General features: G+C 37.4%; 1 protein-coding gene across 1 annotated transcript in view; it reads left to right on the forward strand.

Moving 5' to 3' along the window:
* Positions 1-219: 219 nt before the first annotated feature.
* The window catches only part of LOC124595111, a 41,039-nt gene continuing 23,019 nt past the window's right edge, over positions 220-18,239 (forward strand). The window contains exons 1-2 of the mRNA XM_047133708.1: positions 220-598; positions 16,895-16,991. Coding sequence (XP_046989664.1) covers positions 450-598; positions 16,895-16,991 — 246 coding nt within the window. The 5' untranslated portion in view covers positions 220-449. The remainder of the gene's footprint in view (positions 599-16,894; positions 16,992-18,239) is intronic.

Consider the following 18,239-nt stretch of genomic DNA (forward strand, 5'->3'; position numbering starts at 1 on the left):
GCCGGGGCTCTCTCTCTGTCGTAACCGCCTGAGCTTTTATGACGAAGGCTGCGTTTTACACAAATTTTTAAAAAACTTAATTTTTACGTTTCCGACCTTGCATACCTTTAATATAATAATTTGCGGATGAACTATAGAACAGTAGTATATTACAATTGTTTAGGTTATTTTACAAGTTTCAGCCGAAATCATCACAGAATTCTTTGAGGATGCGTCAGTTCTACTGCACGCGCAGTTCAAGCAGTGCTGCGGACATCGGCCGCGTGGCTAGAACCTGTGCTAGTTAAGTGTTCGAAGCGCCTCATGTCTGCCGTTGTTGGGGACCGTGTTAATTCAGAGTACACAACTTGATGCATGGTTTCGAATTTTAAAACAATTTTGTAAAAAGGCAGCTGCCATAGTAAATGTAGTGCGCTCTTGCGTGCGTTTGGTGTACTATAGTTATCACAATGGCTTCCGTAAAAGACACAGCAACTTTCTTCGCTAAGGGAACTTCAAATCAGTTTGCACATGTTTTGAAGCTCTACCCGGAAGCTTTGAAGGCAAAGGCGGATAGTAAAAACAAAAAACCTGAAGAGATGATAAAATTGGATAACTGGTGAGTACGATTTTACAGAAATATTGGCTGATATTTAGGAAACAATGTCATTGAACCTTGCTTTGTATTACGCTGCACGTAGCAGACTACTCTCGATCAAGGAATGCTCTCCGGACGTCTCGATCTTCAGCGCGGTCATTAAATGCCAACCGTGTCACGTGGGAATCAGTGTCAACTGGCGTGCATCACCAATTTTCGCTTAAAGGGTTGTTAGGACGCAGTGTGTTAGTTACGTTATGCGGTCGGGTGTTGGTAGCGTCATGTCGACTGCGGAGCTGACGTTTGCCTTGAAGTTACAATCACTTTTTCTGCTGAATTTTCTAGAATGCTCGTGGATTAACATGTATCAACCCCTTATATTTATTATGTACTTGATCGTAAATTGTAAGACCGAAAGTAGTTTGCCGTTCAACTTGTAAAAAGGTCTTAAACATTGACCTCCTGATAACAGTTTATGCATCAAACCAAAATGGAGACTGAACAAAGAATTTGTAAAAATGAAATTGCTATTAGAAATAAATCTATTTTGGACATCTGTAAACGTGTTCGTGATTAAATATGTTTGCTCCGAGAGAGAATTTAAATTACCTATATTTACAAGCAACATTTCGAGCTTGAAAGAGAAAGAGCTGATGGCTTTTAAATAGCCACAACGAAATTATAATTTTATTCGTGCCATTTACCTTTAGTTACTGCGTGTCAGCTAATCCCGAAATAAAAGCAAGTTAACATCGTCAAAATTGATACTAAATTTGTCGTTTGGTAAGAGCCATTCTTCGTTCCTAACATTATATAGGGCCCTGTTAAGAGTATTAAGTGAAAATTAGTGTCAATGGTTAATTTCTAACACTCTTAGCCTTTAGTCTCTTGTCAGTGAAAGCAGTAATCAAACATTCTCGCCTTGAAGTTGCGATATGTTTAGCATTTTGGAGACATTGTTAGAGGTTGACCGTTTACGGCCATGTGACGTTCTTTAGAATGTGGTTTCAGCTAGTTGCAGAACAATATTTATTTTTTTATGTTTCTGTTTTGTATTCTGCATCGTAACGGTTATGTACGTTACAACTTCTATTAGACAATTCATTTATCTGTACAGATTTCCGGCCTTTTTCCCCTGTAATTAATCAAATTTTGCTATCGGATGCTTGGGACATTAGTCAGTGGAAATTAGGGAATCATTTTAAACCAAAGTGTGTTGTTTTTTTTTCTTTTTCTTTTTTTTCGAAGAGTTCAGATTTGTGCCCTTTACGTTGAAATTTACGGTAGGCTTTTTCCACCAAATAAATTGTTTACTTCATGGACGTGTCAGAACATTTACGTGCCACAGAAACTCAACTTTGGTATAAACATGTGCAGTGATTTCGTCCTCGCATCACAGTTAAACAATATACCGTAATCGCCTTTCTTTTTCACAGTGTTTCAGCTTTTACAATAAAAATAAATTGTTGGAACAACTTTAAGCCCCAGAGATCCTAAGCACTGTCAAGAAATGTATTCTCATTAAAATCTATCATGTAAGCTTCACACATTCTCTCTGAATGACTGTGCAGTGGTGTAGCGTTCGGAAGGGAGTGCATTGCTGCTGATCAGTTTTCTGATTTACTGTAATTGTTTGTTTGCTAAATGTGCATATTTATATTATGCATTGTCCCCAGAGCGTCCAAATCGGATTTAAATTTCCATTGTATCACACGAACACTTCAGCTCAACATATCAACGCTATTTTTGTCTGCCGTTCAACAATTATGGTCCATTACAGGGAAATACAACTAAAGCATTTAACAGAGTACTGATCCATTTTAAGAAAATACCTGAATAACATTTGCAAAAGCAAATAAAAAAAAAAGTTTACAACACTTACAGAGAGTTATCTAAGGACATTCTCCTTCAGTCCAAGTAACTAACTGCAGGCGTCATACATGTGCAACACTCCCTCTTCCCTCCATGATGTCAGTGTGTTGGTGAATGTTTCAAGTATGCCTTGCCTGGATGACTACAATGTGCTGATTGTGCCTCAAAGAAAAGAGGGAAAGAAACTTTGGTTTGTGGTGTTAAGACCAGTTACTGTAACAAAAAACTTACTACCATTGTAACCTATGATGAGTTGGGAATATATCAGCATCATTAATGCATTTCAGGTTGAACAAATAAGTGAATTTTAACGTCGTATCACTCATTAAGCCCTTTTAACGGAGTACTTGTGGGTGAACTGACAGCAAATTCTTGTGAGGGGAAGGATATGTGAAGACAATAGATAGGCTACATATTTTTACACATCTGTAGTACTAGTGTTAGCTTACTTCAAAGGTCTTCTTAGCTGTACATTTATTGCGACCCCCCCCCCCCCCCCCCCCTTGCTGTAGTTGGTAATCGAGTACTGTACATATTGAATAACATACATCTGCAACTGGGTCACTTGCTGTATATTTTAGTATAAACATATTTTATGCAGTATTGTTTTATTTTGTCATGGTTGGCCTTGGATTTAATGCTCTAGAGAATCTCTGATTTTCAAAACTTAAACTCTACTGGCAATTCACAATTGATTTTCTTTGTATCTGTGAACATGTTGTTGCTGCAAAGACTGCCTCACAACTTGCATTGACTTGTAAAGTCCTGCACTAAACTGGTACACATGTCATTGCTATGCTGTTACAAGCTTGCTTAATTGAAAATTAGTCAAACATTAAGCAATTTGTTTTGTTCAAATGATGCTTGATCATACATGTCTGTTATCTTAGCAGATACATGTGTAGCTGCCTTGACAGCAAAAGGTTTTTGTGTTGTTTTTAAAGCACGAAATTATCCCTTCCCCAAGCTAAGCTTGTGGCCCATGTTGCTCACAGGATATTCTGTTCCTAATCTTACTTCTCATAATTATAAATGATAAACTATGTTGTGCATTAGGAAATGAAGTGTCCTCTTCAGGCCGTGTTGTTATGTAAGTGATCAGTGCATTCAGTTGAATCAGAGTTCTTTATTCAATTTCGGTACAGTGTTGGCAAGTGGAGTATGGCAGCTTATATTATGCCTCCAATTGTACACCCTTTGCAATGCAAGGTTTATATAGAAATCTCATATAACACTAAACACATGGATTTCAACCAACCGTGACACCCTGTGTTTGACATTAAATGTGATGCATGCATGAAGACAGCGTTAAATATTTAGACTGTTATTGCTTCAGAAATTTGACTAGTGGTGTATCTTACTTTGGCCACAATCCATACTCTATTTTGAAGATAGGCCTACTTGCGTGAAGATTTTGTAAGGAAGTTGAACCCTTATTGTATGTGCAGTTTAACTGAAATACTATGCATTCTTTCTTAACTTTTTTGTGTTTGACAGTCGTCAACTTTTTACAATTTTCTTTCAGTATTGAACTACATCAGCAGCACAGTTATTTTAATCTCCTAGTCCTTCAAATGTAGCACTTCCTGATTCGGTGAAGGACACTCGAAAATTCTGTGTATATTAGACTTATCGCAATTGCAAAGCATCTCATCCCCACTCTTTGGGCTCAATTTTATGTTAGTATTCACCAGCACTACTCTTTCTTGTAGCCAACTGAAAATTTTCCAAATCTGCCATGAAATTTTAATGTTACTAAGGCAGTCCACTTGTGGGTACCAGTTTGGATTTTCAATGCTAAGCAGTGACATAAGAGTCCTCTGTTTTTATTGTTGTGAGACATAGGTTGTGTCCTCTGCTCCATACATAACATACCTTTTAAGGTTTGTTGAATATATAATTGTATTCATAAGCTGCACATCACATTGTTGGAGCAGAGGGCCTGCTTTCTTGTACAGCACGTTCGAAAGTTTGGTGTGTGTGCGTGTGTGTTGCTTCCTTGTTATGTATGTGTGTGTTGCTTCCTTGTTGTGTTTGTGTGTGACTGGATTATTTTTGTTGTTCAAGCTACAGGACCAGAAAATGATTCTGTTGAGGTGGTGAAACTAGTAGTGTAAAAAAAAGCTATAAAAATAATGGTTGCTAGAATATAAAGCTTGGAATTATTCAGACCAAGTGGTAGCCTTACAAAGTTCTATATGGCACACATTATCTGATGATGGGACCCTCTGACTCGGAGTTCAGCTAAGTAGATATATTGATTGACATTAAATTCAGACCTTTATTTAAGTCCTTTAATCATTTATGACTGAGGAAGTCAATGGTAGTAGTAATTGGAAAATCATAGATGGATGACTGTCTTAGGTGGTGCTAAAATAAATTGCTATGTACTAGTGCATCATTAATTATAATGTTTTAGTCTCTTGTTCATTGGCTCTTGAGGCTGCTGAACTTTGATAGTTACTAAAACACACCATTTGATTATAATTCACATTAATATAAAGTATTCCGCAGATTCAAATCAGTTTCATGGTGAAAATTTGTGCAACCAAATGATTTGTATTAGTAGATTGATAAAAAAAATTCTGAATCTAAATTATGAATTCAAAACTGAGTAAACATGTCCTGTACCATCTTTCAAGCCATTGTTTTTCCTCTACTTCTAACTGTTGCACATGCTCCGCTGAACAGACAATTAGTAAATTATGAGCTTCCATACAACTTATTCGCTACATTATCAGCTTTTGAAGTTACTTAAAATTCCAAATGCAACTAATTGTTCGTAGATTTGAAACCATGTATCTTAAAATTGGCACCTGATGATTTAATCGTTGACACCACTGAAAAAAATGGCCTACAGTTAAGTCTGTTAGATACATCTATTTTCATTTTGGTTTCATTTCACTTAATGCAAAAATACTGCTTATATTTAAAGAAAGAGCTATTAATCCTTGCATTGGTCCATGGTGGCCATACCAATACATTTCTTTCAAATTGCATAGTGACAAGTACTTCTGAACTTTTTCTCCATATATTCAAGTGGGAAAACATTCATTATTGCCCTTACATTCTAAACTAATTCTTCATTTTCAAGAAATTCTGTGTTATCTTGCATTATCTTCCCAGCAAGCTTCTTTTTATGGATATTTTTTTCCCATTCTGTTAAAATATATTTTTCAATGGCAACATCCATGCCACTGTTGCCATTTATCTACATGGATACTCTGCAAATCACACATAAGTGCCTGGTAGATTCCATTTTTTCATAAACACAAAATTTTACGTATTGTCTTTTTTATTGAATAAGCTCTGATCAAGTTCGAATACAGTATCTTCAAACAAGTATCTTCCTCGTTCCTGAGCTTAGATTATGTGACTCAAAAGTTTATATTGCTTGTCAGTGCACTTTCTAGAGATAAATATTTTTTTAAAAACCATTGTGATGCACCGAGATGTTAGGGCTTTTCACATGTAGGCTATGCTACATCAGGTCTCTCAGATTCTTTTTGTTTTCAGGAATTCTTTTGATGGAATTTAGTTACAAGCTGACAATTAAAGCACGTAAATATCCTTATGTATTTACCACAATATTGTGCTATATCAGAAAATAGGCAGAACACTTTTCATGCAGGGGGACTTCAAAAGTTAAATTATGCTGTGTTGTGGCAGTCTTGCATTATATTCCCAGCAAGCTTCTTTTTATGGATATTTTTTTCCCATTCTGTTAAAATATATTTTTCAATGGCAACATCCATGCCACTGTTGCCATTTATCTACGTGGATACTCTGCAAATCACACATAAGTGCCTGGTAGAGGCCATTTTTTCATAAACACAAAATTTTACGTATTGTCTTTTTTATTGAATAAGCTCTGATCAAGTTCGAATACAGTATCTTCAAACAAGTATCTTCCTTGTTCCTGAGCTTAGATTATGTGACTCAAAAGTTTATATTGCTTGTCAGTGCACTTTCTAGAGAGAAATATTTTTTTAAAAACCATTGTGATGCACCGAGATGTTAGGGCTTTTCACATGTAGGCTATGCTACATCAGGTCTCTCAGATTCTTTTTGTTTTCAGGAATTCTTTTGATGGCATTTAGTTACAAGCTGACAGTTAAAGCACGTAAATATCCTTATGTATTTACCACAATATCGTGCTATATCAGAAAGTAGGCAGAACACTTTTCGTGCAGGGGGACTTCAAAAGTTAAATTATGCAGTGTTGTGGCAGGCCAAGTAACTTTTATTGAATGTTGCACTACACTTCAAAATACCACAGGCTCATTATACTATTTTTCAACATGGTCACCAAATCTCTCTAAACAATCCCAGCAGTGAAACTTCCTGGCAGATTAAAACTGTGTGCCCGACCGAGACTCGCACTCGGGACCTTTGCCTTTCGCGGGCAAGTGCTCCACCATCTGAGCTACCGAAGCACGACTCACGCCCGGTACTCACAGCTTTACTTCTGCCAGTATCTCGTCCCGTCAGACGAGATACTGGCAGAAGTAAAGCTGTGAGTACCGGGCGTGAGTCGTGCTTCGGTAGCTCAGATGGTGGAGCACTTGCCCGCGAAAGGCAAAGGTCCCGAGTGCGAGTCTCGGTCGGGCACACAGTTTTAATCTGCCAGGAAGTTTCATATCAGCGCACACTCCGGTGCAGAGTGAAAATCTCATTCTGGAATCCTAGCAGTCATTCATTTCCTCAACAATGGAAACCTGCTCTTTGACCGTGGAGCCATTCGATAACTGCTGTGTGAACTTGTTAATCGTCTGAAAATTTGAGATTGCTGCTAATCAGTGCCTTGATTGCGTGGACATGTAGTCTGTACTCGCGATGTCTTGCCACACCTGTGCAGGATTTGTTATATAGCTGACTCCATTTCACTACAGTTGGACTCAACATTGCATTCAGTCCATGTACCGCTAGAATTTCACTGTGTGCAATTTAGACAGTTTGCCTCAAGAATCATAGTGTCGCATGTACTTCATCTTTGGAGTATATTTCCAACTGCTGCACAGTTTCACTCTTGCACAGTTGTGCATCTTCTATCTGTGAAAATCAGCCAATCTTGTTTCAAAAATGTCTTAACGTGGGACAACATGAATGATTTACTTGTGAAATCACTTCGAGTATGGCCATTCTGCTATTTTTTATGAATTGCAAAAATCAGTTCCTTTTATCTTTGAAACAAAGATTTATTTTGCGTTTAGTACACTACACAAATGTGAACCTTTATATCCGGGCAATCCACATTCGAAATGAAGTTTTGTGGGATCTGTTCATCATATCAGGTAGAGGCATGGTGTGGAACATCTTTGATGTTAGTGATGGAAGAGGCTTAGGTTTTTTGAGGTGTCACCTCATTGAAAATGCGTCCTCTTTATCACATTCCTCCTCTTCTTCACTCTTCTTCCTCAGATACTCGCTTTTGTGAATGTGAAAGTATGGTTAATTGTTGAATGTAGACCCAGTGCGGAATATCAGCGTGTCACAGAATATTCTAAACACAATCTATTTTAAAATCGCATAAACCAAGGAGAAATAACCTGTATTTCTTGAAGCTTTGCTTACACTAAAATAACTAGCTTTCTTCAGTGAGATGTTGAAATCTAATAGGAGCTTGCAGAAACAAAAACAAGTGATCCAAAAAAAGTACACCCACTACAATCAGGCACAGCAAGTTTAGTTAATTGCCTGAGATATAAAGAAAAGAGAGTTGGGTGTAGCATATATGCTACATGAGATCTGTGGTGGTGGTGGTGGTGGTGGTGGTGGTGGTGGTGGTGGTCATTGTCGTCGAGGTGGTGGTACTGAAGTGGAGTGAGCACAGAAGGTCAATTGTAGGGACAGAGTTCTTGGAAACTGTAATTCATCTATAAAAGATACTGCATATGGACCATTTGTGCGACCCATTCTTGAGTAGTGCTATAGAGTTTGTGAGCCCCACCAGATCCAGATTAGAGGAGGACATAGCAGCAGTTCAGAGGTGTGCTGTTGGCTTTGTTACCAGTAGGTTCAGTCAACATCTGGTGTTACGGAAATGCTCCATGAACTAAAATGGGAGTCCCTGAAGGGAAGAAGACATCCTTTTCGCAAAAGTTAAGTGAAAAGGTCTAGAGAACTGGCATTTGTGACAAGCGGCAGGACAATAAGGACCACAAAGACGAGAACAGAAATCTGTGCTTAAGTGAAAGCGTTTAGGTGGTTTTTCCTCCCCACTCCATTTGTAAATGGAACAGGAAATGAAATTACTAACATTGGCACAAAGTATCCTCAACCATGCACCATACAGTGGCTTGCAGTGTGTGGATGTAGGTGTAGAAGTAAGATCAAAATGTGATTTTTTTTTTTTTTCCCTTAATGGTTGGTTACATTCAATTTTCTTAATTTCTTTGATCGGGTGTTCTAAGTGATCGAGACATTGTTTCCACTGCATTACTCACTTGTGCATCCACCAACTGATGCATTTTTCTTAATAATTAATCTGTTGCTTTCCATGGCCTTTCTTTGTTGTTATGACCAATTGGTTGAAATTCCAACAGCTGATTAGCTTGTAATCAGAGCTTGAGAAATATTGGTTTCATCAGCTTCAACTAGTTTATTGGCCACATTTTTGTGTTTAACTGAAATGGCGCCAAAATAAAAAAGTCTTTAAGTTGTCTCTTTTTCAGTGGTGTCAATGATCACACCATCATAGGTGTCAGTTTTAAGATACATGTAGTCAAATATAGGCAAATTTGGTACATTTGCTATTTTTGATGCTTTACAGATGACTAACCTAGTGAACACATTTTCAGAAAAGTTTGATTTGCCAGTTTTCTGACAGGCAGACAGACAGAGCACTGACAACTGAAGCCTTATACTTGCTGTTTATTTAGGGAAGATTTGTCATGGGAAAATTTTTCTGCAAGTTTAGAGAGAGATTGTACTATGAGCAGTGCATTCTGTTGTTTCCATGTTCTGAACAAAAAGTTGTATCAGGATACCATTTTGTGGGATCCTAGCTCTTATCAGCTCAGGACAAAGGTTTACCAAGCTTAAGAATTTGTTTCAAATGCATCTAGTTGTGGAAAAAGTGGCCCTGTGAAAACAGCTCTAATACCTAGACCAAATTACAGATAAGGTTGAAATTTGGCAGACAATCATGCAGGTCCCTTCTGCACAAATTTTTTACAGTGCAAGTGTGGTAAAGATTGGACACGAAGGTCATTTCACATGGAGTTACTCCTGTGAGATCTATTTGATGTGTCCCACACAGGTATTTGTATGGGTTGAATATTTCCAGTAGTGGATCATTGATATTGTAATTGTAGGATGTTGTGTTTTTGTATTTTGTGAAGCGCACAATTTTACATTTCTGAACATCTAAAGCATGTGACAATATTTGCACCACTTTGTAATCATATCATGAGCTGCCTGAATATTTATGCAGCTTTTTTCATGTAACTCATCTGCCAAAAGCATGAGGTTGCTGTTAATATTGTTGCCAGGTCATTAACACACAAGAAGAATGGCTAGGGCCTCAGTACACTTCTCTGGGCAGGTCTGAATCTATCAGTGATTCTCCATCAAAGGAACATGCCGTGTCCTCTCTACCAAGAAATCCTCAACAGTCAAAGATTTCTTTTGATGCCTCTTCTGATCATACTTTCATTAGTAAACGTTGACTGGGAGAGAGTCAAATGCTTTACAGAAGTAAAGACATATTGCCTTGGTTCAAATCTTTGAGGAGCACATCGTGTGAGAAAAGGGCAAGTTGGGTTTTGTGTGACCAATGTTTACAGAATCCACATGGGATGGCATGGAGGAGGTCATTCTGTTTGAGATACGTCATTATATTTGAGCAAAGAATATGTTCTGAAATTCTAAGGCATATTGGAGGAGGTAGATGATGGGATGATGCACAGTAGCAAGGGGCAGTAGTTTGATGGATTATTTATGCTACCTTATTTGCGTGATAGGTTTGTGGTTTATTATGAATCAAGGGGTGCTAACTCAGTTGCAAATTCTGTATTGAACCTGACAGGGACTCCATTTTGCCCTGGCATCGTGTTCTGTTTTAGTGATTGCAGCTATTTCTCAACACCATTGAGGTTAATATCAGTTATCACTCATATTTGCAATGGTGCAAGAATTATACTCTATTTTCCTTTGTAACAGAACATTCGAAAATGAATTTAGCATCTCCCACATTTGCCTTGCTATTCTCAATTTCAGTTTGTCATCCACAAGATTGATTGGTTTAAGGGGGGGGGGGGGGGGGGGGTGTCATTCACAAGAATCTTGGACAGTATAGTCGTCGTGTATATGGGAGGAGGTAGATTATGGGATGATGCACAGTAGCAAGGGACATTGTACCATGTGACACACCATTCTCCCAAGTCTGTGGCTTGCACTTTAGTGCAAGAGTAGCCATAGAATATTTAGTGTTAATTTTCAAGATAGGTTTGGTAAGTTTATTTAACATACTTCATTACGGTTTGAAGATGTTACCAATTGCCCTGCAAAAGTCTAGTTACAAAATTTCAAAAATAAAAATTAAGTGACGATTCTAGGCATATACTACTAACTCCTATGCTGTTCTTCCAGAGAGCCTCAAAGACGAGACAAGATTAGATTAATTACCACACCGAGAGATTTAAACATTCATTCTTTCTACACTCCAGACACTGAGTGGGACAAAATACTAATACTTGCCACCCTCTGCAGTGCAGTACACTTCACATTGGTCTGTAGTATATGGATAGCATTTGGCTTAGTGTGTAATTTTTCATTTTTTTATTGTCTTGCAGAAGAAAAAAATAATTAACTGTTACAAAATTTAGTCAAATTTTAGTTTTACAGATGTTGTTTTGTATTGTTGCTGTAAAAATCTATTGTTTTAGAAGGTGAAGATGACATTTTAAAGTATAGTTTCGATAACTTGGTTGCTGCAAGTTGTCATTTGCTTACCTGTAATTACAAGTGAAGGCTATATATAGTTTGTTAGATCCTTTTCTGGTGGGAAAAGAGAACTGCTGTTGAGTTGTTCTGGTGTGCAATTATGACATAAATCGAGAATTTGTCATCATCATGAAGCCATTTTAGTATCAGCAAAGATAATGCTGTAATCTATTTGCAAATAAAAAATATCACATTAAAGGGGGGAAAAAGCATCGGAATGATTAATTAAATCCTGGTGAACAGCTACAAAAATGCACTCAAGTGGGTTCAGTTGCACATAGTATGTTATGTGGAACTCTGTACAAATTGGTTTCTATCACAGATTCAGCTTGATATGATGAAATGTGTGAAAAGTTTAACAGCATTTTGAGTTCGCTTGGAGCTTAACTTCGTAAAATTCAGTGTGTTAGTAAATGAGTTTTAAATGGCCATCTCAAAAGTAAACTAATCTGGCGTGAAGCATAGTAAGCATTCAAGTGGCATCTGTTACTATCTTTGTCCGTTGAGAGTTACAGAAGCCAGCACTATCAGTTAAACAGGACTGAATAAACTGCTCGCATTCTTAGAAACAAGATAATTTTATTTTTCACCCCGAGTCACACAAATAGTGGTGTAACCGTTTGAGCTTCTTTCCAAGTCATCATATAATACTTATAACTCACTATTGCAATTGGTCACTTTCGGAAACATGTAGTGGCATTACAGTAATAAAGTACAGCAATGTTTAAGGAAAACACATCACACTGTCAATGCTTTCAGGTCAGTTGTGTAAATACTGTCAACCTCAATTACGTGTTGACTCATGATAATCTAACTACATAACGCTCACTTTCAGGTGCAATAATATCGTGGTTGACTAATAAACACACTGAATATTAACTCACTCGTGCCACAGAATGTGTCCTATCAACCTTCCTTCTTTCAGTCATCAGTCAAGTTTCGCCACAAATTTCTTGTTTCCCCAATTCTGTTAAGTACCGCCTCATTAGTTACAAGGTCTTTTCATTTAATTTTCAGCTTTCTCCTGTAGCACCACAATTCAAAAGCTTATTTTCTCCTCTTTTCTAAACTATTTATCATCCCATGTCTCACTTCCTACACTCCAGACAAACGCCTTGTGCCACTCATTTTGTGTGTGTGTGTGTGTGTGTGTGTGTGTGTGCGCGCACGTGTGTTCAAAGGATATCTCCAAAAGCTGGCAAGTTTTCCTTCTTTGGTGAATGCCTATGGACAATTCAATGCTTCTACTTTTCTATGAGTGATCTCCTTTAATCCTAAAGTATGAACATACAACAAGAACTTTCCTACAGCATTAATGAAGTCTACATTCAATTCTTAACAAATTTCTCTTCATAAATGTTTTTCTTACTGTTGCCAATGTACATTTTGTATCCTTTCTGCTTTGGCAATCGTCAGTTATTTTGTTGCCCAAATAGCAAGCACCACCAGATTTAGTTGGACTACATTCCATTATCCTTGTTTTGCTTTTGTTGATGTTTATCTTATATCTTCCTTTCAAGACACTGCCCGTTCCATTCAATTGCTCTTCCGAATCCTTTTGCATCTCAGACAGAATTACAGTGTCATCAGCACACGCGTTATTGTATCTTTACTCAGTGTACAGATTGAATAATATTGGGGGTAGGCTACAACCATATCTACTGCCTTGTCAACCACTGCTTCCCTTTCATGCCCCTTAACTCTTTATAACTCCCATCTGTTTCCTGTAGAAGTTGTGAAGAGTCTTTTGCTCCCTGTATTTTCTTCCTGCTACCTACAGAATTTGCAAAAGAGTATCTCAGTCAACGTTGACAAAAGCTTTCTCTAATTCTACAAGGCTATAAACATAGGTATGCCTTTCCTTAGCCTGTCTTCTAAGATAAGTCGTGGCGTCAGTCTTTCCTCAAATTTTCATGCAATTCTCTGGAAACCAAAGTGATCTTTCGCAGGGTTGGTTTCTACCAATTTTTTCCATTCTTCTATAAAGAATTCATGTTAGTATTTGCAACTGATAGTTTGATAATTTTTACACCGGTCGGTAATTGATTTCTTTGAAACTGGAACTATTACATTCTTCTTGAAATCTTAGTATTCAGATTTTCTGATGAATCTTGCACACCATATATTCCGTGTAGTTGTGATAATGCCGTGTCCTGGATGGCACAGTGATTTCCGCACCTGCCTAGTAAGTGAGAGATCTGGGGTTCGAATCCTGGTCTGATACACATTTTTGCTCATCGCCGCCGATTCCTCTTAATATCTCGTTGCAGCTGAATGCAGTGATCCCCCTTCAATTTACATATAATGTTTCGCGGCTATAGATTCTGTGTATTGTCTATTCTTTTGGACTAACACCATGCTTTAATATAACCATATAAAATAGTTGTCCTGGCTGGCTCTCCCAAAGCTGTGGTTAGTTCTGGTGGAATGTCATCTGTTCCCATTGACTTGTTTCAACTCAGGTCTTTCAGTGCTCTGTCAGATTCTTCTCCCCTCACCTTGCTCAAGTGAGGATGCTATTTATGCATTCATTCATCAAATGGTACAAGCCTTAAGTAATAGTATATTTCCAATTGGTATTTATTCTGCTCTTTCTGAGGTGTTTGGTTGTGTAGATTATGATATTCTCCTACAAAAGTTCATGTTTTACGGAATTGATGGCTTTACACACAGGTTATTTGAATCATACTTAACAAACGGAATCCTAAAAGTTATGCTGAATAATTCAGACAATGTCAGAAAGGTAGAAAATTTTAGTGACTGGGGAAAAAATCCAAGCATTCAGTTTTGGGTCACACCTATTCCTTATACACATGAGTGACCTTCCACTTAATATTCAACAAGAAAATTGGTGCAGATGGTACTAGTGTTATAGTGAATACCACTAGAGAGAAAGCAGCAGAAGAGTTGTAAACAATATTTTCAAAAGAATTTTTAAGTTGTTCTCTAATAACAGACTATTCCTAGATTTTGGAGGGGGAAAAAAAAGAAAAGAAAAAACACTTCACTCAGTTCTGTACAAAAAAAATAGTCGTACAAACAATTAATCTTGCACACGAGTACGAGTCAGTAAGCAGGGTAGAATGCTCTAAATTTTTGGGTCGTACTGAGGACAACTTAAACTGGAAGAAGCATATTACTGAGCTTTTGAAAAAAATGGAGTTCAGCTACTCTTGTGTTTCATGCAGTTACTTATCTTGGAAACAACAGCAGCTTGACATATTTTGCATATTTTCACACAGTGGCATTGTACGAAAGAATTTTTGGGGTAACTAATCACTTAGAAAGAAAGTACTGATTGCACAAAAGTGAGCAGGGGAATAATACATAGTGTTCACTCATGGACATAATGTATGTATCCCTTCAAGAAGCGAAGCATTTTAACTGCACCATCAGAATACACATATTCGTTAATGAAGTTAATCATAAATAATCCCTCACAATTTGAGAAGAACAGTAATGTGCATACCTGCAACACATTTATTACCCTTTGATAAGCTGTCTGTGGCTCAGGAAGGAGTGTACAGAAACAAAAATTTTTGATTTGCCCAGTAATATAAAATGTCTGAAAGGTAGCAAAGCAATTTTTAAATCTAATTTAAAATCATTTTTCTTGGACAACTCGTATTGCATTGATGAATTTCTTCTTAAAAACTGGTAACCAGTGAGAGATTAAGTGTAGTCGCATTAGTAGGACTAGGAATGATCATTTTTTCATTAATGTTAATACTAATTGTGTATATGTATCCTATAAACTGGTCTGTTCCAGATAATTTCAATAAGAGTATCGTTCAAGTGATCTATGGAAAGTGTAACTAACTAAATAACTGTCTTCGCCTATGTCCTGTTCCATTTCTGTAATATTTTCCTTAAGTTTATCCCTCGGGTGTATGGACCCTCTATATACTCATTCCACCTTTCAATTTTCCCCTCTTTGTTTAAGACTGGTTGCCCATCTGAGCTCTTGATGTTCTTATAGCTGCTTCTCTCTTCTCCAAAGGCCTCTTTAATTTTACTGTTGGTGATACTTATCTTCTAACTCCTTTCATTTGTCCTCTAGCTGTTAGTGCCTAGCCATTTTGCACTTTCTGCCAATCTCATTTTTAGACCTTTATATTCCCTTCCACCTGCTTCATGTCCTGCCTTTTTATATTTGCTCCTCTCATCAATTATCCAAGGATTTCTACTAGGCCTTGTCTTTTTCCTATTTGATTCTCTGCTGCCTTCAGTATTTCACCTCTCAAAACTACCCATTCATCTTCTACTGTATTCCTTTCAACTGTTCTAGTCATCTGAGGCCCAATGCTTGTTCTGTAACTCTCAGGTTCCTTCAACTTATCCAAGTCCCACGTCCTTGATTTCCTACCATTTTTCAGTTTCCTCAGTTTTAATCTACAGTTCATAACCAGCAAATTGTGGTCAGAGCCTGCATTTGCCCCTGGAAATGTCTTACAATTTGAAATCTGCTCCTGAAATTGCTGGCTTACCATTATATAATTTATCTGAAGTCTTCTTGTGTCTCCAGAAGTCTTCCATATATACCACATTCTTCATGATTCTTAAACCAAGTTTTAGTGATGATTAAATTGTGCTCTGTGCAAAATTCTGTCAGGTGGCATCCTCTTCCATTTTGTTCCCCCAGTCCATATTCACGTACTACTTTCCTTATCTTCCTTTTTCTACTATAGAATTCCAGTCCCCCATCACAATTAAATTTTCATCTCTTTTAGCTATCTGAATAATTTCTTTTATCCGGTCATGCATTTCTTCAATCTCCTAATCATTTGCATAGCTAGTTGGCATATATAAACTCGTGTTATTATGGTAAGTATGGGCTTCTTGTCTATGTTGGCTGCAATAATGCGTGCAAGAGGATGTCGTCATAAGGAGAAACAAAACTGGTGCTCTACAGATTGAAGTGTTAATCGGGCAGGTAGGTTAGAAAATTTAAAAAGGGAAATGGATGGATTGAAGTTAGATGTAGTGGGAAGATGGTAGATGTTCAATATCCCTTGTTAGTCCTACTTGGTGCTGGTCCCACACAATTGAACTGTATTCTAAGATGGCTCGCACAAATTTGTTGTGAAAAATCTCCTCTTAGACTGCTTGCATTTCAAGCATTGCATCGCCTTTTTTCCTCACTACATCTTTAAAAGACAAGAGTTTCATTATGGGGGATTAGATATTGGTGATTCCTGAATACTGTTCCACAATCTAGTCTTCGGGATATGCATTTTGAACTGCAAGCATTCCATTTTATATATAGTTCCTATTTTTATGCTGAGTGCTAACCATGAAGAGGACTAATTTACAGACACCACTAATTAGTAGGGATACACTTGAAAAGAAACTTTCATGTTCAAACAAACCTACAAAAGTATTATTACTTGTTGACAAATACTACATGTTACAGAAACATTATGTTAAAACATTTACAGTAGGCCTCATATTGCTTTATGTGAAAGAAATTGTCAATTCAACTCCAGTCTTATTTTCAAGGTATCAGAATGAACTCCCAAAGAAGCTAAAGGCAAGAGGAAAGGACACTTACCTTATCCATGAAGAATTGGTGCAGACAATGAAATGGAAGCAAACTGTAAGTTGCAAATGAAATTTATTCATGCTTTTGAACAGTTTCTTCATGGTAAAGATGTACTGTCGACACTTACTCAAATATGAGGAACACTCAGAGGTATAAGAAAATTAGAGTTACTGTATTTTCAAAAACATCTCCGTCGTATATTCTCAATACTTTCAGGTGTTAACTATGAACACAAGTAATTTCTATCAATTTGGTTAACAGAGAAGGTAAAGGAACATGGTGTGCTTTGCATGTTTTCAATGAGAAAGGACAAATATAGTCAGTAGTGGTTCCGCTAAATTCTTCTTCTTTCTCTCTCTCTCTCTCTCTCTCTCTCTCTCTCTCTCTCTCTCTCTCTCTCTCTCTCTCTCTCTCTATCATGGGTTCACTGTATGCTCTTGCATCCTCATTGCTGTGTGTGCCAAGTAGAAATAAATCTTGATACATTTCAACGTATTTCTCTATATTTGAATGTCTACATCTATGCTTTGCAAACAATAGTGAACTGCATGGCAGAGGATGCTTCCCAATGTCAAACTTATTAGGGCTACTTTCCATTTTGTTTCTATACGGAGCATTGAAATAATGATTGATTAATTCTGTAATTAACATACTCTTTGTGGGACATACACAGCTGTTGCTAAAACTTTTCATGATGAGCAAATGTGCTCAGTTATAATTGACAAATACATTATTTGCATAAAATCATGTCTAGGATCTGTCAATTACAGTTGTCCCTGTGTGGGCAATGTTTGGGCATTGTAGTATATTGCTAGATTCCTCACCTGTTGGTGATTCTTGAAACTTAGGAAGTAGGAAGTATTTTGCTAGATAATTGGTAGTTAAAGTAAATTCCAGTTGGTTTCTGAATATCTGTGTTATGATCTTGTTAAAATAACTATTTATTTAGCACCACAAACACAAACTGTAAGAAGTTCACAAATATTTTTAGTCGCGTTGAAATGGAAATGGTAAACAGAAACAAAAGACTAGTTACTCCAATATAATTTCAACAGTGTTTATATTTCACTGTGCATCAGTCACAACCATGTTCTACTGCCCCCAAATGTCTGCTTGTGTCTGTGTATGTGCGGATGGATGTGTGTGCGTGCGCGCGCGCGCATACCTGTCCTTTTTTTCCCCCTAAGGTAAGTCTTTCCGCTCCCGGGATTGGAATGACTCCTTACCCTCTCCCTTAAAACCCACATCCTTTCGTCTTTCCCTCTCCTTCCCTCTTTCCTGATGAAGCAACTGTTGGTTGCG

This window comes from Schistocerca americana, chromosome 2 (assembly GCF_021461395.2).
Source record: "Schistocerca americana isolate TAMUIC-IGC-003095 chromosome 2, iqSchAmer2.1, whole genome shotgun sequence".
NCBI lineage: Eukaryota > Metazoa > Arthropoda > Insecta > Orthoptera > Acrididae > Schistocerca > Schistocerca americana.